Raw genomic sequence first — 25291 nt, forward strand, 5'->3', positions numbered from 1 at the left:
GCCTCCGGAACTGGGAGATTGGGTGTTAGGGGACTGTAGCAGGGACCCTGGAGTTGTCTTTGCTAATTAAGAAGTCACCAAAGAGAAGCAAACTACAGCCCTTGTCTGGCCTGAGATGTTTACTTTTCCCCAACTTCCTCTTATATTACACCTTTCCCTATAGCCTTCAACGTCATTGTGAATAATTAGGGCTTTTAAGCTTTAAAAGGGTGTTATATTCATTTGAATTTATTCTATTCCTTGTCAACCAAGAGGAGCATTACCCAGAATGTCTTCTTAACAATACTAGTTCTGAGGGAGCTCATAGCTGGTCAGTGAGGGAGTAGGGAAGGGAGGATGACATAGGCAAATAAACTCTGGTTAAGCAACGATTTGAGGGGGAGCGGGGCGGGAAGTGGAGCAACTTGTCTTTTTGGCCTTTTAATAGCAACCCCTTCAAAGCAAAGATTTGAAAAGAAAAGTGATGCAACTTGTCTTTCTGGCTTTTTAATAGCAACTAATCTTAGAATGGACAGAACAGGGTGGGAGGGGCACGTATGGCATTTGATTGTCAAGAGACTTTACAATGACAGATCCTATTTTTATTACTTGGGCATGACCTTGGCTTTCTTATATTAAAAGCCAGCTCCACAGGCTTATTCAAAGTACTCTGGGTGACAGAGATGGAACCTCTTAGACTGTTAAATATGTCCACTAAATGTAGCAGAAACGGCTAAGTCATGTAGCTGTGCTCATTTGCCCTCTTTATAGTTTTATGTTAAGGAAATAAATTGATTCCCTTTCTTCTTTAATCAGCACAAATTTGGTTTATTGATGCATACCCGATCCTTTACATTTGCTTTGAACATGAGAAATGTTATTTTCACATTATTGTGCATTAGTTCATTTTTTTAGTGTTTGTCAGGATTTTTATTCTGAGATCCATATCAGGCCAGGTGGGAGCACATTACAGAAAGAGGGGGAGATCAGATAAAATGGAAAAAGAGAGTCAAGATGGATGGTTATTTGGGGATAAAGTTTATTTTTATAGGGAGACATTATGTATATCCTTTTCTCAAAAGTGATGGTCTAATTAATGCTCCAGTCCAAAGGTGTTTATGAAGATTTCTCACCCAGGAGCTCCCAGCATCTTGTGGAAATAGTGGGCACTGTACAGGCAGCTGGGCAGTAGTCCCACCAGGAGAGAAACTCAGCACCTGAGGCAAAGAGGATTTTCTATTAAAGGAAGTTGAAAGTAATTTTAGTCTCCAAAGGACTAAAATTTATTTAATTCCGACAGATTCACATACTATTTATTGTTGCATTGTTTGGGAGTTATTTACTAATACCACTAAATGTCAAATATTTGCTTCCCTGCCTTATTTATATGCTCACATCCGCGAGAAGAGTTGACCATTAAGATTTGGCATAAGAAAGAAAAACAAAGCTGGGAAAATCATGCTCCCTCATTTCAAACAATGTTAGAAAGTTACAGTAATCAAAACAGTATGATAGTTTTTGTTTTATAATAAGATATACTGATCAATTAAAGAGAATAAACCCACACATCTATGGTCAATTAATTTGCTACAAAGGAACAAGGAATACACAATGTGGAAAGGACAGTCTTTTCAATGAATGGTATTGGGAAAATTGGACAGCACATGCAAAAGAATGAAACCGGTCCATTATTTTACAACATACACAAAATTAACAACATGAATTGAAAACTTGAATATAAGACCAGAAACCATGAAACTCCTAGAAGAAAACATAAGCTCCTTGACATCATTCTTGGCGGTGATTTTTTTTGGATTTGACAGCAAAAGCAAACGCAATGCTAGTAAAAATAAACAAGTGGGACTACACAAAACTAAAAAGCTTCTGCACAGCAAAGGACACCATCGATAAAATGAAAAGGCAACCTTCAGAATGGAAGAAAATATTTACAAATCATGTATCTGATAAGGATTTACTATCCAAAAACTATAAAGCTCTCATACAACTCAAGAACAAACAAAAAGCCCAATTGGGCAGAGACTCCGAATAAACATTTCCAAAGAAGACAAACAGCTGGACAACAGGTACATGAAAAGATGCTCAACATTATTGATCATCAAGGAAAATCAAAACTATAATGAGGTATAACCTCCCATTAGTTAGGATGGCTAGTATTTTTAAATCATTTTTTATTTTTCAATTAAAGTTGATATATAATACTACATTAGTTTCAGGTGTACAATCCAGATACATTAGATAACTTACTGATTATCCTGATAAATCTCATACCCATCTGAGACCATACATGTCATTACAATATTATTGACTATTTCCTATGCTGTACTTTATATCCCTATGACTATTCTGTAACTACAACTTTATACTTCTTAATCCCTTCACCTTTTTTACCCATTCCCCCAAGTCCCTATCTGGCAACTGTGACAATATTCTCTGTATCTATGAGTCTGTTTCTGCCCTATTTGTTCATTTATTTTGTATTTTAGATTCAATTGTTGATAGATATGTATGTATACTGCCATTTTATTCATATTTTTTATCTTTTTTAATGAAAATTCTTTAATATTTCTTGTAATACTGGTTTGGTGATGAACTCCTTTAGCTTTTTCTTGTCTAGGAAGCTCTTTATATGTCCTTTGATTCTAAATAACTTTGCTGAAAAGAGATTGAAGGTCCTTGCATTTCATCACTGAAGATTTGTTATAATTTTTATGTGGTTGTGGGAGGATGCGAGTAACACATGTACCTATGCCACCACCTTGACCGGAAGCCTAGAATGGCTAATATTAAAAAACAGCAATAAAGAAATAACAAGTGTTGGTAAGAATGTAGAGAAAATGAAATGTAAATTAGTGCAGCCATTATGTAGAATAGAATGGAGGTTCCTCAAAAAATTAAAATTAGAACTACCACATGATCCAGCAATTCCAGTTGTTGGAATATAACTGAAGGAAATGAGAACACAATATCCAAGAGTCATCTGCAACCTCATATTCATAGCAGCATTATTTACCAAAACCAAGACGTGAAAACAGAAGGGTGTAAGGAAGTTGTGGTGTGTATTGATACACAGTGGAATATTATTCAGCCATAAAAAGGGGAGGAAATCTTGCCACTTGTGACAACATAGCACGATGCTAAGTGAAGTAAGTCAGAGAAAGATAAATATAGCAGATCGGGCATAACATAATTTCATTCAATGAGGTTTAGTGATAATGCTAATGAATACCTTGGGAGCTTAACTCTTGTTTATAGCAATTGTCCTGTGGTAAAATAGATTTCATTATAAAGTCACAGAACTGATTGACAATGTTAAATGAGGGTGTTACTGTACTGTATGATCTCACCTATATGTGAAATCTAAAATAAATTTAAAAACTAAAATAAAACGAAACAAAACCATAGGAAACAAAATCCATGGTTGATTACCAGAGCTGGGGAATTGGATGAAGGTGGTGAAAAGGTACAAGCTTCCAGTTATAAGATAAATGAGATCCAGGGATATAATATACAACATGATGACTATAGCTAATAACACTGCTGTTTGGTGCATATGAAAGTTAAGTGAGTACATCCTAAGAGTTCTCTTCATAAGGATAAAAACATTTTGTGTGTGTGTGTATTTATATGAGGCTAGAGGCCTGGTGCACGAAATTCATGTACAGGTAGGGTCCCTAGGCCTGGCTGGCAATCAGGGCTGATTGGGGCCTTCCGGCTGCCGGCCAGGGCCTCCCTTCCCCGGCTGCCAGCTGCTGGCTCGGGCCTTCCTTTGCTCCGTGCCGCCCCCTGATGGTCAGCGCACATAATAGCGAGCAATTGAACTCGCGGTTTCCCAGTTGAATTCCAGAGGGGACACTTTGCATATTAGCCTTTTATATATATAGATGATGGATGTCAGCTAAACTTATTGTGGCAGTCATTTCACAATATATATTAGTCAAATTCTTACACTGTATACCTTAAACTTATGCAGTGCTTTATGTCAATTATATCTCAACAAAATTGCATTAAAAAAGATTTGGCATAGACATACCATTGAAATAAAGGAAGAATTCAGTGTTTCTTTTTGGTTGTGGCATACATGGGGGAGGCGGAAAGTAGAGCAAGCAAACTGTCCAACTTAGAAGTTTTTGAACACTCATGGCTTAATATTTTAAATGTTTCAGGCTGTATCCACGCCATGCAAGTGCCCTGAACAACCTTGGAACACTAACAAGGAACACAGCAGAGGCAAAGATGTACTATCAGAAGGCTCTCCAGCTAAATCCACAGCACAACCGGGCTCTGTTCAATCTTGGGAATCTCCTCAAGTAAGTAGAATGTGTACCTTGGACCAGGTGGCCTTGTGATTTCCCGAAATCCTTTTCTTCTCAACACTTGGTTATGCTGTTGTCTTCTCTTCCAAGAGTGAAATAATTAGAGATTTGAAGCTTTGGAAAGATGTAATACTCATCTGAATTAATTCTATCCCTTATCAGTCAAAAAGAGTATTTTCCAAAGTGTCTTTCTGGAAGTATTAGTTCTGGGAGCTGCTCATAAATTGTCTGTAGAGAGGTGAGATTAGGAAGGGATTACATGGTAAATGAATTTAGGAAATACTGAGTAAAGTTAAATATAGTTCCTTTAAAAAAAAAAAAAAAAAGATAGTTCCTTTTTGCCCTAACTGGTTTGGCTCAATGGATAGAGTGTCAGCCCAAGGACTGAAGGGTCCTGGTTAAATTCTGGTCAAGGTCACATACCTCGGTTGCAGGCTCAATTCCTGGCCCTGGGTGGCAGGGTGCAAGCGGGAGGCAACCAGTAGATGTGTTTCTCTCACATCGATGTTTCTCTCTCTCCCCCTACCTTCCACTCTCTCTAAGACTCAATGGAAAAAATATCCTCAGGTGAGGATTAACCAAAAAAGAGAGAGAGAATAAATGTTCTTAAAAAAAAAAAAAAGATAGTTCCTTTATTGCAAAAATTGCTAATAGGCTAAACGCCCTGTGAATCCTCAAACAGGGAATATGGAATACAGCATTTTCCAAGTCACTCTTTTTTTGGTCAGGCGTTTCCCACGTATTTAATGAATATATTTTTGGCCAAGTGCTGGTCTAGGGAAAGCAATCTGTCCTGAAGGTGTAACTAAATGGCGTAACTACAACTCGTGCCCACTTTGTACTCCAGGTAAGAAACACGGTGAGGGATACCTGGAATTAGTAATGATTAGAGTAACACTTGCTCCTAGGAAGGCCTCCCAGGCATAATCACTGGTGTTGGCTTTTCCCTCACTGCCCTGTGAAAGGTTAATAGTGCATTTAGTATCACCAGAGACTAACACACCAAGGGGTACTTTTGCCTCATGTATTGTTATTAATAGGAAGGCTAAGCATGTTGGCGATGGTACTGGCAACGATCGTGGAAAATGGTGGTGGCTCTGGAATTTAACTTCTAAACTTAAAAAAAAAAAAGGTTGAAATGGAAAGTAAAAGGCAAAAATGGTTGGAATCAGACTGTAGTGCTGTGTTTATCTGTACTTGTTAGGATGCTGACCATCTATACCCTTTCTTAATTGGCTTCCATGCCTCTAAACTTCTGGAGAGGCTAATGGTGTGTTTTCTTCCTTTATCCTCTCCCTAACAGGATTGTTTTCATCGTCTCAGTAACTTTTATGATGCCCCTTCTTCACTTTCCTGTTTACTCCTTGAATGTTATATATACACATAGATATTAGTACTAACAACCTCCCTTTAAAAACAAGAACAAATCAAATGTTTTGGGAGAAATGAGTTCTAATTATAGTAGATAACAAGTTACAGGTTGATAGTGTGTTTTACTTTACTATTTTTATGAGCTCTTTTTTTTTATTTATGTGAAGTTCTAAGGACTCATTTTTAATGTCATTGTTACATCTGTATATATCTTTACTTAGGGCCCAAATAACTTCAGTCTGGGTACAAGCCTGTCAGTGTCTTTTGGGTTACATGGATTATATAATATTGAGTTCAAAAATCACATAGATGAGTGTTTTTCCCAAAAAGACAGCTTTAAAAGCCTGTCTATGAAATGATGGTCCCTGTTAGGAGTGATATCCTGTGGTTATGATTATCATATTGTGCTGAATGTGCCTGTACTTGAAAAAGAAGGCAGAGATTCTTTTAAATTTCATCCTGTCAAGACCTGAACAAGAGATATACACTCTAACCTTCTATTTTCAATTCCCATAAGAGTGCCACTGACTATTATTTTGAATTAGTATATGTGAGTTAAAAGTACAAGGACATATTTTTCGGAGCATGGTAATGACTGCTTTTCACAGTGAGAGGGATACCTAACATAGGATTGTTTCTCTTTCAGTAAAATCAACTCTTGATGATTATCCAAACAAACAACCATGTTTTACATTTGTATAGGACTGTAGTTTTCTAAGTGCTTTTTTATGGGGCCCTCTCAGTGATTAAAGTAGATGTGGAAGAAGAGGGAAGGAAGGTCCTAAGGCAGTGGTTCTCAACCTTTCTAATGCCGCGATCCTTAAATACAGTTCCTCATGTTGTGGTGACCCCCAACCATAAAATTATTTTCGTTGCTACTTCATAACTGTAATTTTGCTACTGTTAATGAATCTTAGGCGCAGAGCCTAAGACCATCGGAAAACAAAGATATTTACATTATGATTCATTAACAGCAAAATTACAGTTATGAAGTAGCAACGAAAATAATTTTATGGTTGGGGGTCACCACAACATGAGGAACTGTATTTAAGGATCGCGGCATTAGAAAGGTTGAGAACCACTGTCCTAAGGGGTTAACTGTCTGTACAAAGTCACCCTTGTTTACCTTCTGCTCTTTCACATTATACCAGAGAGCAAGGTGGCTATATATGTGTATATTATTCTTAGTTTCCAGTAGAATAAAATCACCATAATAGCTAACATTTATATAATACTTTCCAGTTTACAGGTGTGTTTTTATATCCATTATTTAATTTAATCTTGCAAACAACCTATTGTGAGAGGTATTATTATCCTCATCCCCATTTTACAGATGAGAAAACCAAGGTTTGGTGATCTCTTCTGATCTTGGCCTAGGCTGTGGCAAAAGACCCAGGATTGAATTCCTGCCCTTGGACTTTGTCCTGTTCATTTTCCATTACTCATGCTGCTCAGATAGCTCTTCTATTCAAAAGTTACTTAGTATTTAGCTATTTAATGGTATACAATTGCCTCTTGAGAGGAAGGTCATTCCTGTTTTTTTTTTTTTTAAACAAACAGTAAAGGCTGTTTACACTATATCCCTCCATAGCAGAGAGAGGTGGCTCAGCAAACAACAGAGTTAATCCACATTTAGGTAACTCCAAGTTTTACTCTTGCATTCCTTAGTATTTTTCTGCTAAGTAGCCATGATCAAAGGCAAAAAGAGGATAAGAAAATTATAAATTGGGTTTGATTGACTCATTTTACTATTTATTTATTTCTCATTATGCAGGTAACTTTTAAAATTGTACCTTTTTTGTAATATAGATGGTCTTAATGGTCATTCTGAGAACCCAAGTTATCTCTTTAGATATGAACAGTTTAGTGGGGAAAGACCTGGGAATAGAAGACATGGAAAATGAACCTAGATCTGTCTGACCCAGTATCCTTGCCCCTCATCACCACACTCGACTGCCCCCTTGTGGTTCACCTCAAAATTGAGATACAGCCTACAGCAGCACTGCCAAACGTAAATGAGTCAGAATCTGTAACTTAAAATTTTCAAGTGGCAATATTTCAAAACCTAACAAGGCGAAATTAATCTTAATAATATATTTTATCAAACACCAATGTATCTAAACTATTATCATTTCAACACATAATCTTAAAAATTAATTTTTAAATTGAACATTTAAAAATATTGAGAGAGTATACTTTCCTTTATATAATTAATCTTTGAAATCCAGTGTATATTTTACAGGACATCTCAGGTTACTCATATTTCAAGGAATCAACAGCCAGATGTAGTTAGTGGCTACTATATTGGACAGCCATATCTTAATTAATGACCTTGACTTTGAGAGAAACCTGAGTCTTTTCCAGGCCAGAAGTCCTAAATAAGATGTGATTCTTTTACAGCATCTCAGAAATCTTAGGGCACTAGGACAAATTTCATTTGCATTCTTGGAATTATATGATGGAGCTTTCGACCTGTTCCTAGCAGTAGACTCCACTGAGTGTACTGGGTGTTAACCAAATACATTTGGCCTCTTTCAAGACCATTTTACTGGACTTTGAAGTTAATTTATTATGAGTCTGTGCAGCACATTTACAGTGTGACAAATTGATAAGGAGCAGCTTTCCATGCCAGCATTCTTAATTTATATTAATTATTCTTGGCCTTGCTTGGAACTGAACATGTAAAAGAAAATAGACAAGATTAGCATAACCTTTTTATGGATGAAAGAGTAAAAGTCCCTGGTAGCTCTAAAGAGTATAATAGAATATTTAAATTCCGGGCTTGAATTAAATAGTTGTGCTGTTTGAAACACAATATGAAAAGAACTTCTCAAAAAAATCATATCATACCTCCCTTCCAAAAATCATATTATTGCCTAGAGTACCCTCCATTCATATGATTGGCTGTAGGAATTACATGGGTGTTACAATAAATCTTATAATTAAAACTCAGAAGATAAGAAATAGAATGTCCAATAATTGAACTATGTAGGAGATGAATTTGATAACAGCATACATTTGATTTTCTTCAATCCAATCCTTTAGAAAATTGAATATCTAAAGAATAAAATAACACAAAAAGAAGGGCAAGTAACCATTATCTTTGAAATAAATTTAAATGTTAATAATGCATTTTCTTATGGATTTGATACTAACCACTCCACCTTTTATTTCACAAAAAGGCCATTCATACACTCAAGATAGTAGTATTTCCCTTCACTACTCTTTAATTGAGGCCCCAGAGAATCCAAAATGCCAGCCCACTGTGTAAAGAAAAATGTTTTGAGGTTCTTTCCACTACATTAGGATGTCAAGTACTGCTTCTCCCCTGGAGTGAAATCTTACTCCTCAACCCAGGGTGACCTATGTGTATCCAGGTTACCTCCAGCTTTACTTACCTATAGTCCCAACCCTGTTACAGTTTCTCCCCTTCATCTTTATCCAACTCATACCCGTCTCTCTCCAGGTCTCCTTCCCCAGCTCTTTAGAAGCTCAGTCCAGCATCTCGTGCGCACCATCTCCATCCTCATCACTGCCACCTCACCGTTTTTGGTACATTCTCCCATCATTCTCAGGGACTTGAGCACCAGAGCAATGACTTTCTCTTGCTCCCAACCTATGCTGCCCTTTTTAGCAAATTCAAGTATTACATTAACCTCCTGGTTTCTCTGCTGCCTTCATTCCAGGGCCCTTCAGTTCTGCTCTGCCTTTTCATATCTGAATTCTGAAATGTTCCTCCTTGACCTTAACCTCTTACCCTTCCCATCCTCCTCTCTGTCACTCCTACTGGCCTGTTGACCGGGTCATGATTATGGTCTGCTGCTTCCTAGCTTTGCTCTGTGCTCAGTTGTCTTCTTTTAAGACTTTAATGTTGACATGCCTTCCATGACAAGTTTATTCTCCCCATTGCTGCTGGCCCTGCATTGAAACAACAAACCATTATTAGAATCTCTGTTCTCTTGATTCTTATGTTCATAATTTATAATCCCATCTCTAATTTATCTGATCTATTTCAGTAATGTATGTGACATCAACTTAGACTCCTTCATATCTTAACTGTCATTTACTTGCCTGACCAGACCCCTGACTTAAGGTACCCCCATTGCCTGCATTTTGTTTTCCCTAAATCAGTGTTTCTCAACTTTTTCCATTATCACCCATCCTTTTTAAGCATTTTTTTTCTAATTACCCTCCACCCCAATGTAAAACTCAAGAATAAGATTTGTAGGTGGGGTTGAGCACTGGGAGACAATAAATCACTATAATATCTAAGATGATTTTTCTCTGTACCCCCTGTCGTCCAAGAAGCAATTTTTACCCCTGCCCTAGACCCTCCTCTACTCTAAAACACAAATCTGACTTGAATGGGACTCTTACAAAACTCTGAAGATAGCATTGTGGAAAACAACAGGATGAGGTGGGGGGTTAGAGTTGTTAGAGATTCATCCTTTATGATCTTATAATATCTTCCAAATATTTTCTGTCTTCCTGATACATGTATTCTTTGTTCTCCTCCTCAGTGTCCTTACCCATACACAGAAGATAACATCATCCCTTACTTTTACTAACAATATTCAAGTCATTTAGGGTGAATTTTTGCAGCTTTCCTTCTGCGTACCTCAAAACTCACTTCTTCTTTTGTTCTTTCATGGGAGGATGAATTGTGCTGCCTCTTTCATATTTTATGTTTAGATGTTTTTGTAAAATTGAGGCATAATTAACAAGCAAAAAATTGCACAAATCTTAAGTGTTCAGTGTAATGAGTTTTGACAGTTTTACGTGCTCTTGTAATCACCCCCAAAATAAACACATAGAATATTACCATCACCCCAGAAACATCCCTCGTGCTTCTGTTGAGTAATGTTCCCTTCCCGTGAGGCAATCATTATTTTGATTTTTTTCACCATAAACTAGTTTAGCCTGTTTTAGAACTTCATTTACAGGTCATCATTTACTATATACTTTTTTGCTGTTTGGATAGTTTTCTTAGCATAAGTTTTTGAGGCTTATCCAGGTTTTTACATGTTACATTTTTTAATGCTCAGTAGTATCCCATTGTATATACATGAAGTACTTTGTAATTTTTCATGCATGGATACTTGGTTTGTTTACAGGTTTGAGTTATTATGAATATCCATGTTGTGAATATTCAGATCCCAGTCTTTTATGTTCATTTTTTGTGGTAAATGTCTAGGAGTAGAATTGTGGATAATTGTATCTTTAATGTTTGAAGACACTGCCAAACAGTTCTTTAAAGTAATTGTACCACATTTCAGTCCAGCAGTGGTGAGCCATCCCTTTGCTTCACACCCTAACATTTGGTGTTGTCAGTGTTTTTCATTGTAGTCCTCGGTAGTCGTTAGTGTAAACCCACATGTGTTATTGATTCTGTTTCTTTCCTGTCCTCCCATCCATTATCAGGAGTTCTCTCTTGAGTCTTCAGATTCTTCCCATTCCAAACGTAGGACCCTAGGGACTCTCTCTGGGTTTAGCTACTCTCGCCAGTTGTTCTCCTAACCCCTTCCTTTCTCTGATCAAATTGACAAGAGGAATGCTTAGCACATGGTGCTCCTCCTCCCTCCCACCTGTTCATTCGGCATTCCAGCGGAGCTGGGGTCTTGAACATCAGCTATGAATTTCCAAGGTTCTCTCGGCTCTCATTCCCCTTGATTTCTCTGAAGTGAAGAATATGACACCATTGACGGCCTTCCACTGCTTTTGCAGCTCCTTAGTTCATTGCTGTATAACAACACATTATCTTTCTCTTCTGTTTCCAATATCTACTGTTCTTCCACCCTCCCTTTAAATTTAGGGCATCTGAGAAATGCATTGATTATGCATTACAGACACACATGCAGTCCAAATGCCATGGCATCCAGGACTTTCCACAATCCTGCCACCTTCCTCCTTTTCTTCGCCTCTTCCACATTGTGTGAACCCAGAGGCTGGGCCAACCTGAGAACTTGCCAGTGTACAAGAAATACACATTTGCAAACTACATTTGAGAAACACATTACAAAGGTTTTAAAGCGAGAACTCTTGTAGTTCATCTGATACATGTTTTATTCTCATTTTTATAATCTTATATTCAGTGTCTTACAAAATGGAGTTATCTGGGAAATGATGAGAATGTTTACCTACTTCCTCAGGATTTGAGAGTTATTTGTATATAAACACATTGCTGATTGTGAAAATATTTTTGTAAGTATCTCTCCCCTACCAAAACTCTGCTCATTCACGCTGTGATTACTAAAGAACTGGGCATGAGTAAGTTGTTTTAAGTCCACAGTGTGGTTTGCAAGGAAAGGTCCCTCTTCTCATTCCTCTTGGCCCTGATGGCTGCAGTAAACCCTGCTGAGGCCAGGAGACAGCCCTGCACAGGAGGCACTGGGCTGGAGAGCATGCTTTAAGGATCCCCCGGTTTTTTTTACATTCCCTTGAAGAAATTGGACTGTCATCATTTTCTTTCCTTGCATACGTATTTCTGACAGAGCGTAACTGAACAGGCTGGACTGCTTTGTGAGGAACAGGAGTTTTCAGCAGGCTCCTCTGTCCGGAAAAGCACTTGTCCCCCTCCTTAACCCTCATCATCTTTCCCGGCTGCATCTGCATACTAGTCCCCTTATCCTGTGCTGGGGAATGACTTGGAACAACTCTTGATAGAAATGTAGCTTAAAGAATGTACAAACCAATTAAAAGAGAAATGAGGGTTCCCTGCTGGCCTGGCTCAGTAGTTTAGCATGGACCTATGGACCAGGAGGACCAGGTTTGATTCCCAGTCAAGGGCACATGCCTGGTTGCGCCTCCATCCACTGTTGGGGGCGTGCAGGAGGCAGCCAATCAATGATTCTCTCTTATCATTAATGTTTCTATCTCTCCCTCTTCCTTTCGCTCTGAAATCAATAAAACTATATTTTTTAAAAAGAGAGAGAAATTAGGGTAATCACTGAAATTTCTTCTTGCACATATCATTTTACTTTAGGGCACCAGGCACCTCAACTTTCGATCTTAAATCCTGTAGGAAATCAGCTCTGCCCTGACACAGAGACTGAATGTGGAACATAAGTTGTTAGAGATTATTTAAAGGCTTTCAGACCTAAAACTGCTGGAGAGTCCAGGAGGAGAAGCGGAAGGACAAGAAGAGGAAGGCCTGGTCTGTGTGTTTCCTCAGCCCCACACCTGCCCGTGGCCCCGCAGGGTCTGTCCGGGAAGCGCTGTGGGGAGGTGAAGCTTGACTCGAAGGCTCCCTCCCTTCTTCGTAACCCCTCACCAGTTCTGCCAGCCTCCCTCCCAGGCTCCCCTCCCTCGAGTAGGCCCACCAGGTTGCCACCTGCCTGCTGGCAGCATTGCTGGGCTCTCTGCCCTCAACCTCTCTGCTGCCTCTCCTTCTCCAAGTGAAAAGAGCACTAGTGACTGACAGTTGAATGACAAATCACAGAGTGCTCCTCCTGGCTCAAGAACCTCCCCCTCTGCCACACTCACCGCAGGCCCAGCAGCTGTAGGCCTCAATGAATTTGCATCTCAGCTTCCCATGTAGTAGCCTGCAACCTTAGGAAAACGACTTCATTTGCATTGCCTCCCATTACTCGTTTCTACATGGAAATAATACTAGTAACTACATCCTTTGTACATACTAAACACGAGAATGCATGGAAGTAGTTAACATAGGACCTAGCCCCCAATAAAGATGAAATAAGTTTTAGCGATTTTTAATTATTACTAGCCCAGGGACATAATTTCTCACTTCTAATTTGAAGCTGAACTTCTTAGTATAAAATTAATTATGAATGAGAAGTAGGGAATACATTTTCTTCCCCTGCAGATGAGCAGGTCTTAAGGCAATATTCAACCTCCTTGAGTTTCTGTTCACTCTAGCTCGAAATAAGGGCTGGGACTGGGTGACGCTATTAAACTCTCGAGCTGCAAGAACCCGTGGTTTTAACAATGACTCCAAGTTTTTGATCTCTTGACTGAAGTGTCAGTAGAAGAACAAAAAGGAACGTGAAAGTCCCTTTTGTCTTCAGAGGCAATCCTTGCATTCGAACAACATCTTGCCTTTGCTGAGACAGCAATCAGTGAGGCTGCCGTAGAAATTCCAGGTGGGACTCTGGGTGGAGGGGGGGAAGGAGCCTGTAAATCTAGCATTTCCTGAATCAGCCCACGTGCCAGGCGCTCTGATGAGCTCACTGCCCGTGAGCATTTATTTCTCCCCCACAGGAACCTGGAGAGGTAGAGATTCACGTGCACATTTCACAGATTGGGCCACTGAGGCTCATGGAGATGGAGCCTCTAACCCAAGTCACACAGCGGGTGAGGGCGGAGTCGGGATTTAGGCAGCCGTCAGCCTGAGCCTAAAACCAGGGACGTGCCTTCAGCTGTACCCTCCACGTGGTCCTTTATCTGAGCGGTAAATAAACCTCGGCCAAGTCAGGCTATTCTCAGCTACCCTCTCCTCCAGGTCCCAGCCTAAGAGCATTATTTCCATTCCTTCCTTCAAATCACTGAAGAGCTGAACTTATATAAATATTTGCCTGCACTTTGAAGAGATGCTGGCCGGGGACCCTTATCCCCATCCCCTCCCAGCCCACCTCCATGCACTTGTGGCTCAGAGCTGGCTCCCTACACGCAGGAGCAAGGCCACCGTGGGACATGCATCCTGCTTCTGGGGTTCAGGGCAGTGGCCGCTCTGAGCTGATGACAAAGCACATCAAGAGCCATTCACAGGAGCGCAGGAGGAGGGGACTCAGGAGGAGCACGTCCTCAGAATCTACCTGTGCCCTGTCTTCACATGAGCCGTGTCTCCGTCTCTGCTTCCCTGTGACTAGACAACATCAGAACTTTCCGTCGTTCCCTCTCCTCCGTGTTCAGCTGGGACAAGGTGTTCAAGACGGCCAAAGCCTGACTACTCACGCCACGCAGGCGGGCACCCCAGCCGCCTCCCGTTGTTGCCCCAGTGCCTGAATCTGATCCTGCAAACCCACCCTGGGGGGAGGGCAGGTGGCCTACTTAATGCTGAGTGTGTTCAAGAAAGACTCATTCTTCACCACCACCGCACACTATGAATCAGTCTTCCAGACAGTTCTGTGCGGCTTCTGTAAAAAGTCAAGCAGAAACACTAAGGTGAACGCCAGTAACCTGGATGCAGTATTTCCATTGCATCACCCAGAGATGAGCTCAGTAAACTTGATCATAAAAGAGGCTACAGAGAGGATGATCCAATTTTTAAACATTTACTCTACAGGAAAGATAGTAGTAGAGCCTCAGAAAAATGTATGCTTTGAAACGATCATCTCTCGCCCTCGCTGGTTTGGCTCAGTGGACAGAGCGTCGGCCTGCTGACTGAAGGATCCCGGGTTCAATTCCAGTCAAGGGCACGTACCTTGGTTGCAGGCTCCTCCTGGCCCAGGCCTTAGTCGGGGCTCGTGTGGGAGGCAACCAATCGATGTGTTTCTCTCACATCGATGTTTCTCTCTGTCTTTCCCCCTCTCTTCCACTCTCTAAAAATCAATGGAAAAATATCCTCAGGCGAGGATTAAAAAAAGAAAGAAGAAAAAGAAAAGATCATCTCAGTTGGATAGTTACAATTTGACTTTCATGATTCAGTTTTTCAGAAGAGCTGCTAAGTCTATCAGCCAGCTCCCCTCCTCCCCACCACCACATTAAAAAAAAAAAAAAAAAAAATACTCTTTTTCCTTTGTGAAAGGCGTCAGGTTTTGGATCCAACAACAACAAACACCCTAACAAAGAAATAGAAATTAAAAGAGCTTCCCAGCACTCCAAGCTCACAACTGTGGTTAATGGGAAATTGTACTACTGCCAAGTGGATTGCCAAATCCATTTATTTCTGTTACTGGCATTTCCTAAATTCTCCCAAAATGTCAATACTTTTTCAAAGCAAGCATCTGCTTTCAGTTTATATGAATGTGTCATGAGATTTTAGACAGGAGTCCAGGAAGTTTTCTAAATTGACACTTAACAGGTCCTTAATTACTTAAAGAAAACGTGGTGAAGTTTTATTTGCTTTTGCTAAATATCTGTCCTTGAGATTGAGCCAGGAAAGTGAGATGGTGCAAATGTTTTTACTTAACACACCCGAGAAGCTGTCTCACTGCTGTAGAACTGAAGGGGAAATTCCCTGTGAAACTACAAATGTTTAATGGCAAGATTTGCACATTATGAACAAGATCTAATTTCTACTTGATGTTTCTCTTATGGAATCAATGATGAAGATGTTACTGGTTCCAGGAACCCCTTCTCAGGAATTTTAGCCTTTTGGAAGTTCCCGGGGGAAACTTAAGAGAGTGGAATTTTGCTTGCAGCATACTAGGAGCTTTTTATTTATATACTAGAGGCCTGGTGCACAAAATTCGTGCACTGGGGAGGGTGTCCCTCAGCCCAGCCTGCACCCTCTCCACTCTGGGACCCCTCGGGGGATGTCTGACTGCAGGTTTGGATCCGGCCTAAACCTGCAGTCGGACATCCCTCTCACAATCCGGGACCGCTGGCTCCTAACCACTCGCCTACCTGCCTGATTGCCCCCTAACTGCTCCCTTGCCAGCCTGATTGACACCTAACTGCTCCTCTGCCAGCCTGATGGCCCCCAACTACCCTCCCCTGCTGGCCTGATCACCCCCAAGGGTTTATTAGTATAGATATGACCCTTCACAGAAAATTTTACTAACCCTGCTTTACAATAAGGGCTTGACGATTGAATCATTGGGACCAGACACCAAGATTTCCTTTCTTTGAATAGTGGAGGGAATAATTATCTTGTCTTTAAGTTGCCCTGAAATTAAAATGAAATAATGACTTAGAAAAGTATAAAAGCACCATATAAAGACAACTGTCTTTTTCATGTACTGAAAAGACAATAAAGTGGTAAAATGAAAAACACTATTTTATTCTCCCCTTTCCTTCCTTTACAGCCTTTATTTAAACTTTGAAATTTATAAAAATTTCACTCCAATTTTTATTTCTTTACATTTAATATTATTTTGTATTGGAACACCTGCCTCCTGGCCAGCCAGCCCCTCGCGCCTCTTCTTCCACATTCAGCCTTCATCCATCCCTCTCTCCTGCAGTGCTTGGGCTCCAGGCCCGAAAGAAAAGAACCAAGACCAAGAAGGACAAAGCCCAAAGGAAGTGAGTCTTGAACCCCCACATCCCATTCTCTGGATTTCCTCCCGCACTGCCTCTCTGTGTCACATCTTGAACGGGCACCCTGTGGCCCACCCACATGGCCACCGGGCAGCCTGGTAGAGTCGGTCTCTGGGAAGCTGTGAATCTGTGGCCAGAGGCCCGGTCTGGGTCTCAGCAACCCCATGCCTGCGATGTTCCCAGGGCCCACGGGAGTGGTAAGCAGGCCCAGCCGTGCCTCCCCCGGGCAGTGATGTTCCCAGGGCCCCGCAGGCGTGGTTAGGCAGGCCGCTGCCCCTTCCGGGGCCTGCGATGGACCCGGACCCTGCTGGTGGAGTCTGGTGCTGCCCACCCCGCCTCCCAGGGCCCTGATGGACTGGTACCTTGCCAGCGGCATCTGGTGCTGCCTGCCAGGCCTCCCCTAGCCCCTGATGGACCCTGAACCCCAGGGGCAGGCCAACCCGCCTGCCTATGCAAATTTACCCACCATCTTTGATGGGTTAATTTGCATACTCTGATTGGCTGGTGATGGTTAATTTGCATGTTTCTCTTTGATTAGTGTAGATTAGTGTAGATTAGTGTAGATGACGACTATATGGATAGCACAGGAGCTAGGACTTGGATGCAAACTAGAGGACATTCACAGCAGAGCTTCTATGAGAGGGAAAACTGCCTCTTCCCATTGCAGGATTACCCCTCCACCTCTAGCCTCCCCACATCGTCGGCCATCTGGAGGTATCGATCAGCTGGCCACTGTGACCTTTCTCTTTGGCTCAGATTGTCCCAGGAGGTCTTCTTTCTCTCTCCCTCTCTTTTTAAGCTTTCTTAATCCTGTAGCATTTAGCCTTACATCAAGGATCAATTGATCAGGCAAATCCCTCATGGTAGTCAGTGTGTTAAAGCACAGACTGAAGACCACCTTCAACAGAATTGCCTGAGGGGTTTATTAAGAACTGACCCAGCTGGTGTGGTTCAGTGGCTGAGTGCCAACCCATGAACCAGGAGGTCAGGGTTCTATTCCTGGTCAGGGCACATGCCTGGGTTGCAAGCTCAATTCCCAGTAGGGGACTGCAGGAAGCAGCTGATGAATGATTCTCATCATTGATGTTTCTATCTTTCTGAAATCAATATATATATATATATATTTGAAAGAATACTGATTCCAGGGCCCTACCCAGGACCTACTGGATCTTATGAAGCCTGGGATCCTGCATTTTACCAAACAATTATTTTTATGCACTAATATTTGAGAACTGTTGACCCACGTGAAAGTGAAGATGGAATATTTTAGGTCATGGAGGATAATCAGTCATCAGCTGGTGGCTCATTTGGGAGATAAGAAAGTGCAGGATGCTGAGAGCAAGAGACATTACTTAACCCTGGAGCAATCTTACTCTCACCTAGTTCCCTCACCTATCCAGGTGTCCCTGACAGTTCCATCAGTGCCAGTGGAACCCCTAACAGAAGCTCTGACTGTCCTCAGGATCCTTAGTGTGACATGCGTTTCCTAAGGGATTCCGTGCCACTTGGATTCCACAGAAAGTGTGCCCATGGCTAAGTGGACGGGGGTATGTACTGAGGTTGACTTGATCAATGTGTTTACCAGTTATGGATTCCTTCATTCAAGCTTTTTCCATTGAATTCAGAGAAACAGCCTGTGGACTTGGTTACCTAAATCACATGCTTGGTCAATTCAGAGGCACATGTTCTTCCCCTATTTCCCCCTTTCGAATGGACCTGTCAATTCAGTGTAAATGGATAACAGAGTAGCTCTTTGTAGATGGGGTTCACATCGACAATGGGCTACTGATTTCCCTAAATAGCTTCTTATAGAGCCAAAGCAAATGCATTGGGAAGTTTTACCACTGTCTCCTACTGGCCCAGGGGTGGTCTATGCTGTCAGAATACATAGGTAATTCCCATTATTAAGGAGTTTCATTGTATCTATCTGAAATTGTCTGCCTCTCTTGTTACACCTTTTTACTTGGAAATAACTGCTTAAGCATTTCTTTTCTAAGAAGCTTTCCTGGCTTGGCTGAAGAAGAGGCTCAAAATTGCTCCTGATTCTTTCCTGCCCTTAGCTATCACCCTTAACAATGAAGACCCAGCAGGAAGGCAGGGAGGTTGTGGGGGGGGGGGGGTAAGAGATCAACCAAAGGACTTGTACGCATGCATATAAGCATAACCAATGGATACAAGACACTGTGGGGGGAGGGGGGCGCAGGTAAAGGCATGTACTGGGGGGTAGGGGAGGCCGGTGGGGAGGTCAATGGGGGGAAAAAAAAAAGACATATGTACTACTATTTGTAATACTTCAAACAATTAAAAAAAAACATTATAAAACAACAACAATGAAGACCCACTGCTTTGGGTGGGTTCATCATCATCTGCTGAGTGGACTCTGAACTGTGGGCTGCCATTTAGGCCTCCTCAGCTCGGTGTTTGCCTTGAAATGAGATTTCCAGGATAATGCCTCTGTTTGTCACTGGTATTATTTTACATTTTGTGCAACACTGTTCGTTGGTGTACTTAATGATGATTATCATATTAAAAATCAATTGTGATATCAGATATCTAATATCACTCTGATATCTAACCTAATTTTTTTGTGAATGGTTTAAAATGTGAAAGCATATTACTTTTGAGGGAATTTCAAAAACACCGCATTCTGCTTGTTTTAAAAATTAATTTTAAGGAAGGGAGAGATAGGTTTTAATGGGTGATTTTTAGAAACATTAAATGAGTTAGTAAAAGCCAAAATATACACAGTACCTACTGTGAGCCTGAAACACAGGGGGGTTAAATAATTTGCCTAAAGAAACACAGCTAGCAAATGGTAGAAGTAGAGTCCAAACCCAGTCCTGGTTTTTGAGTCTGTGCTTTTAACTACTATGTAAACTTAAGGTAGAGAAGCTGCTTAGCAGTGGTTGGTAAGTAAGAAGTGCTCAACAAATGGACACTAAACTTGTAATTTTTTTTTTATGATTCCAAGCCTTGGGTACTTCTGCCTTCCTTAGAATCACTTCTATAATATTGAATGAGGTGTAGAAAGAGATATTAGTTTTCCCACTGTAGAGCTTTGTCCTACAGAGACTGAAGCTGTAGGGGTTTTGTAGCAGGAGCTGCTCTCAGTTGTCTTAGATAATTCACGAAGCAGTGATGCTGAAATCTCGGCATGGGTACAGATTCCCCAAGAATCTGTTGTAATTGCAAGCTCTGATTCAATGGGTCTGGCTGGAGCCTGAGATTCTGCATTGTTAAGCTCCTGAGTGATGTTGGTGATACTGGTCCATGAATCTAAATGTTCTCATTAGAGAAAAATGAGTATAATAAGACACTAATACCTGCTGCATGGGATTGTTATAAGAATAAAATTAATAATGTTATCTGAAAATTTACCAGAGCATATGGTAGATATTCATTGCTGATGAAACAATTGTTGATTCTAAATAGAAAGAACATAGGCATATGATTCAGCACTGGTAATGGAAAAAGATGGGGGGATTTTTTGGCTTTGTACTCTGTAGTTCCAGGAGTTCCAGTCTTTCTTCCACTTCTTTTGCCAGTTACAATATCACTTAGCAAGGAATCAGTGTTTGTGAAATTGTACTAGCAGCAAAGTTGATCATTGCCAGTGTACATTTTTTTGCTTCAAAGATATTGATATCAGGAAAATGACCCAGTGTTTCCCCAAGGCGCTAACAGGAGACAGAACTGTCACCCCAAATAATGGGGATAACGTGGGGGCCTTGAGTCCTTTTTGAACCAGAAGCATAATCCCTAGGAGAAGATTAAAATGAAGAACACAGATGCAGCCTCAATTCTGCATTAAAATATGATGATAAAATAGCCGATTGTTCTTAGCCAGCCATAGTCACAATATTTCTAATTTTATAAACTATGTGTAAAAAAATGTATCTCTCTTAGTTAGAAAAACAAAGACTGACATGGCAGTTTGGCTGGCTTGTCCCTGATAGGTGGTGTGGCTCGGCCCCCATAAGGCGCCCGGTCCGCAGTGATGTAGCTGGTACTACAGGGCCGCAAGTCATCTTCCACAGCCTAGTTATGGGCGCCCGTGCATCCAGGGAAGGTCCCCACCTTGCTGCTCTGAGGGTTTACCTTTCTGGCTAACACACTTGTAAGATATAAAATAACAACTCCCCAAAAGTGCACAGCAGGATATAGAAGGTAGAAAAATCACTGAATAATCTGCAGCATCATTTATGTCTTAACATCTCGTTCCACCAAGAATTCAGTGATAGAAACTGTTGACTCGAGACAGTGTTACTTCAATTCATTTTAAATAATACACCAAGTGAATCAGTTAATCTTTGCTAACATAAACAGATCTTAAAGTCTAATCAGAAGGTTTAAATAAAGTTTTATTAAAAGATGTCATCTCTCCCTCTTGTAATCTACAGGTCCCAGGAGAAAAAAGAAGAGGCTGTCACTTTACTGAAAGATTCCATTCGATATGGACCGGACTTTGCAGATGCGTATTCAAGCCTGGCTTCATTACTGGCTGAGCAGGTGATTGTTTCCATTTCATTTAACTTTTTTTTTTTTTTTCACAGAGTTTTGCTACTGAGGGTTGAGTTTATAAGCTCATATTGGACAACTAATCTCTATGTCAGTTTTCTTCTTGACAAAAATCACAGGTGTAGTATTCTCACTCCAATATTCTCTGGTTAGTGGAGGTGGTCCTTAGACGAAAATGGTCCATTATGCCCTGGCCTGGTGGTTCAGTTGGTTGGAACTTCATTCCATACACCAGATGGTTGTGGGTTTGATTCCCAGGAGGAGCACGTACGGGAGGCGACCAATCAATGTTTCTCTCTCTCTCTAAAATCAATAAAAACATATCCTCGGGTGAGGGTTAAAAAAAAGTTCATTATAGGCCTTTTGACATATTCTCTATCACTTCGGGACAAAATCTGTCAAGAACAATGTACAGTATTTGCTAGTTTTATTACTATTTATGTCACATTTTTCTGGGGGAATTGTTAATGTACTGAGATTTCTAAAATCAATATGGAGCCAATTACCACTCATTTTATAGACCCAGTGTCTTAATATCGGTTAGAAGGTCACAGAGGCTTACAGGACAGGTTCCTGAGACAACATTTCTCTCGGCATCAAAGAGGAGTATCTCATTCCCACCTTCTTTTCACCTGTGTCTAAGTGATTTGGTACCACTTTTCAGTGTCCTGGATGCCTGCCCTCTGCTTTGAGGAAACAAATGTAAGTTGTCTTCTCTAAAATGATAAGTTTTCTTGACACACTTAAGTGCCCTCAATAGACAGTAGATTCTGCTATCATGCAATTGCCAGATTGTCTTTAAAATCAAACTCAGCATCTTTGAAAGATGCCCTGAACCCTCAGTTGGCTTAAATGTAATGAATGACTTGGTACTGCATGTCAGGTTCGTAGAGGTGCAATTTGCAGGTTTCACTGGGAAACAAAATTAAAGCATTCTATGAATATTTAAGTATCAGAAATGACAAGGCTAGTTGTCTTGCTCTAATACTCTACATATAATGTAGGTGGGCTTTAGCAAAAAAGCCCATATCTATAATGGGTGATTTTAATGCAGGCTTTAGCACAATATTTAAGCTAAAATGATGACGGTGATATTCTATGATATACTCTGGCAGACCTCAGCTGCCTTTGGCTTATGCTGAAACAGACACAGTAGGGATTTTCTGAGGAAATCATTGGCTCCATCATTATTCCCTTTTCTCACCTCATCCTGGGTCCTTTATTTTGATAAGAAGACCTTCACCCTGCCTATGCCTGACTGGCTGTCTTGTAGCTACTCAGACTTGCCAAGCATGCTTCTCACTCAGAACCTTTGCACTAACTGTTCCATTTGCTTGCAACACTTTTCTCTCATATCTTACTTTCCTTCCCTGTGTCACGCTGGTTTTAGCCCAGACATTACCATATCAGAGAGGTTGTCTGTGACTAACGGTTCTAAATATTAACCTCACACTGCCCGTCTTGTTCTCTATCACCTTACTCTGCCTTTCTTTTCCCCATAGTGTTTATCACCACCTCACATGTATTTATTTGTCTGTGATCCTTCTCCCACCACCAGGATACTTAACTCCATGAAAATGGCTGTCGGGTTTTATTCATGGTTATCTCCCCACATCTGTCACCTTGCATGCAATCAATACATTTTGAGTAAATAAATGAGTCAATATGAACTGAAGAACATGGAGTCCCTCCAATCTAGCACATATTCTAAATTTACTCTTATATTACAAGGGGCCCTGGGCAGGTGGGCCACACTGTTTTGTGGTTGAACTGTGCCTCAGCATGATGCTTTTGTCCTCCACTGAGGAAGAGCATGTGAAATTGCTCATTATAACCATCGGGTCAAGGATGGGGTTAAGGCCAGCGCCTCCTATAGCATTCAGTGGCTTCTTTATGACATCTCGAGGGAGAAATTTCTCTCATGTTTCAGTATTAGGAAATGCTAGGCTGTTGAATTGCAAGATTTTTGTTTTCTTTTTAATCTGATGCATGATAAATCTTGCAAATACAAGAAGACTTAAATCTCTCCCATCCCCTGCCCCTCACCTTTGACTAACAACCAGTCTGGACTCTACAATCTGCTTTTCTGTGTGTGCTGCTTTTACTCCTGGCTTTATTATCATTTTCCTTAATAATTTATTTTATTCAATGTATGTTCTATATTTTTGAAAACTGCTTCAGTTTCTTTGTGGAATAATAAGGAGTAAATAAGTAAATAAATAAATAAGGCTTTACCTTAATAGTTCCCATTCATATTTTTTCCCACAACTCACAGGACAGCTAATAAACATTAAATTTCTCTTCTTGATGAAAATGGCCCTTTAGATAAACGACAATATCACTTACCTAATACTAGTAATAACCCAGTATTTTGTTTTGGGGAAGCTCTTTACAGATATTCACACAGTTCCATCTTTCTGTAATGGCATCTTTTCTTTCTCTCCCCTTCAACTCTCCCTTTTGCAAGATCCAAGTCAACTTCCACTTCCTCCCTCAACATTCTTCCACCTTCCCATCTCATGGTGAGTTATATTTCTTTGGAGCTCTTATAACGTTTTAGGAAACACATATCAATTAATCATATTTTATTTATTAAATTAATACCTTGAACTATAATTTAAACAGTTTTTGAGGTTTATTTTCCTTGCAAAACTGCAAGTTTCTTTAAGAAAAGCAGCATTCCCAGGCTGGTGTGGCTCAGTGGTTGAGCATCAACCTAGGAACCAAGAGGTCATGGTTTGATTCCCAGTCAGGGCACATGCCCAGGTTTTTAGCTCAGTCCCCTACTGAGGACATTTAGGAGGTAGCCAATCAATGATTCTCTTTCATCATGGATGTTTCTCTCCCTCTACTTTCCTCTCTGAAATAAATAAAAATATTTTAAATAAAAATAATAAAATCAATTATGTGATAAATATATTTTTGTGAACCACAATGGCAAGTTGATATAAAGTCATTGCATAGTTGAAGTTATGAAGGATTTTTACAAAAACCATATTGTGACTATAGCCATGACCTTTACTAACATACAAAGGTCACATATTTTGCTGGTCTTTCCTATTCTAGGTTCAAATGAAAAATGCTGTGAGATCTAAGAATGTAATTGAAAGAGTGGGAGGTTCTCTGTTCTGCTCTTTTGGGTAGTTGATTTTAACATCAAAGAGATAGAACAGCCGATGAGTATAACTCAGGATTGCCTCCCTCTCTTTCAACATCTTGTCTTCATGTTTTGAGTTCTTTAGTGATAAAAAGGTGCTTCAGATACACAAGCAAGGCACAGAGAAACTACTAGAAGAAAATCACCAAGCTTCACATTCTTTGGCAGCAAGATGAGTTCATTTTTTGTGTGTCACGACCTTGTTTAACAGCATTCCGCAATTTCAAACATCCAGGGTATACGAAAGCAACATTTACAAACCTTCGTCAATCTAAGACACACTTGTGAAACTCTTCCCTCACAGGTTATCTTCCAGGCCACCTGTGCACATGGACGGCCATGCTTACTGCGGGATTGGGGCGGGGGCGCTGGAGGAGGCAGGCTAATGTTAGAAAACTCTTTACTACACTGAGCTGAAATCCCCAGTCCTATAATTTGCTCTTAGTGGGCCCAGGGCAACAGAGACCTTCTTGACCACAGCTTATGAGCACAATTACTTTGTCACTTCTCTAATTATCTATTTTGTTTTCTTTTTTTCAAAACAGGTAGAAGCCTGGAGTGGCCTTAGGTATTCAGTTTGCTTATCCATGATTTAATTTTTTAAATGTATTATTATTGATTTTAGAGAGGGGAAGGGAGAGAAATAGAGAGAGAAACATCAATTGGCTGCCTCCTGCACGCCTATAGTGGGGATTGAGCCCACAACCCTGGCATATGCCCTGACGGAGAATCAAACTGTGACCTCCTGGTTCATGGGTTGACACTCAACCATTGA

At 40.6% G+C, this 25291-nt stretch overlaps 1 protein-coding gene across 4 annotated transcripts in view; it reads left to right on the forward strand.

Annotated features, from left to right (window-relative positions):
* Positions 1-25291, forward strand: part of TMTC1 (transmembrane O-mannosyltransferase targeting cadherins 1) — a 230134-nt gene that overhangs the window by 177661 nt on the left and 27182 nt on the right. For 2 of the 4 annotated variants that reach the window (XM_080662853.1, XM_080662850.1), the window contains exons 12-15: positions 4164-4307; positions 21242-21350; positions 22024-22061; positions 23827-23881. In XM_080662853.1, the coding sequence (XP_080518979.1) occupies positions 4164-4307; positions 21242-21350; positions 22024-22061; positions 23827-23881 (346 nt within the window). The remainder of the gene's footprint in view (positions 1-4163; positions 4308-21241; positions 21351-22023; positions 22062-23826; positions 23882-25291) is intronic. The other 2 variants (XM_080662852.1, XM_080662851.1) reach the window with 1 other exon arrangement.

Source organism: Plecotus auritus (genome assembly GCF_963455305.1).
Source record: "Plecotus auritus genome assembly, chromosome: 3".
Taxonomy (NCBI): Eukaryota; Metazoa; Chordata; class Mammalia; order Chiroptera; family Vespertilionidae; genus Plecotus; species Plecotus auritus.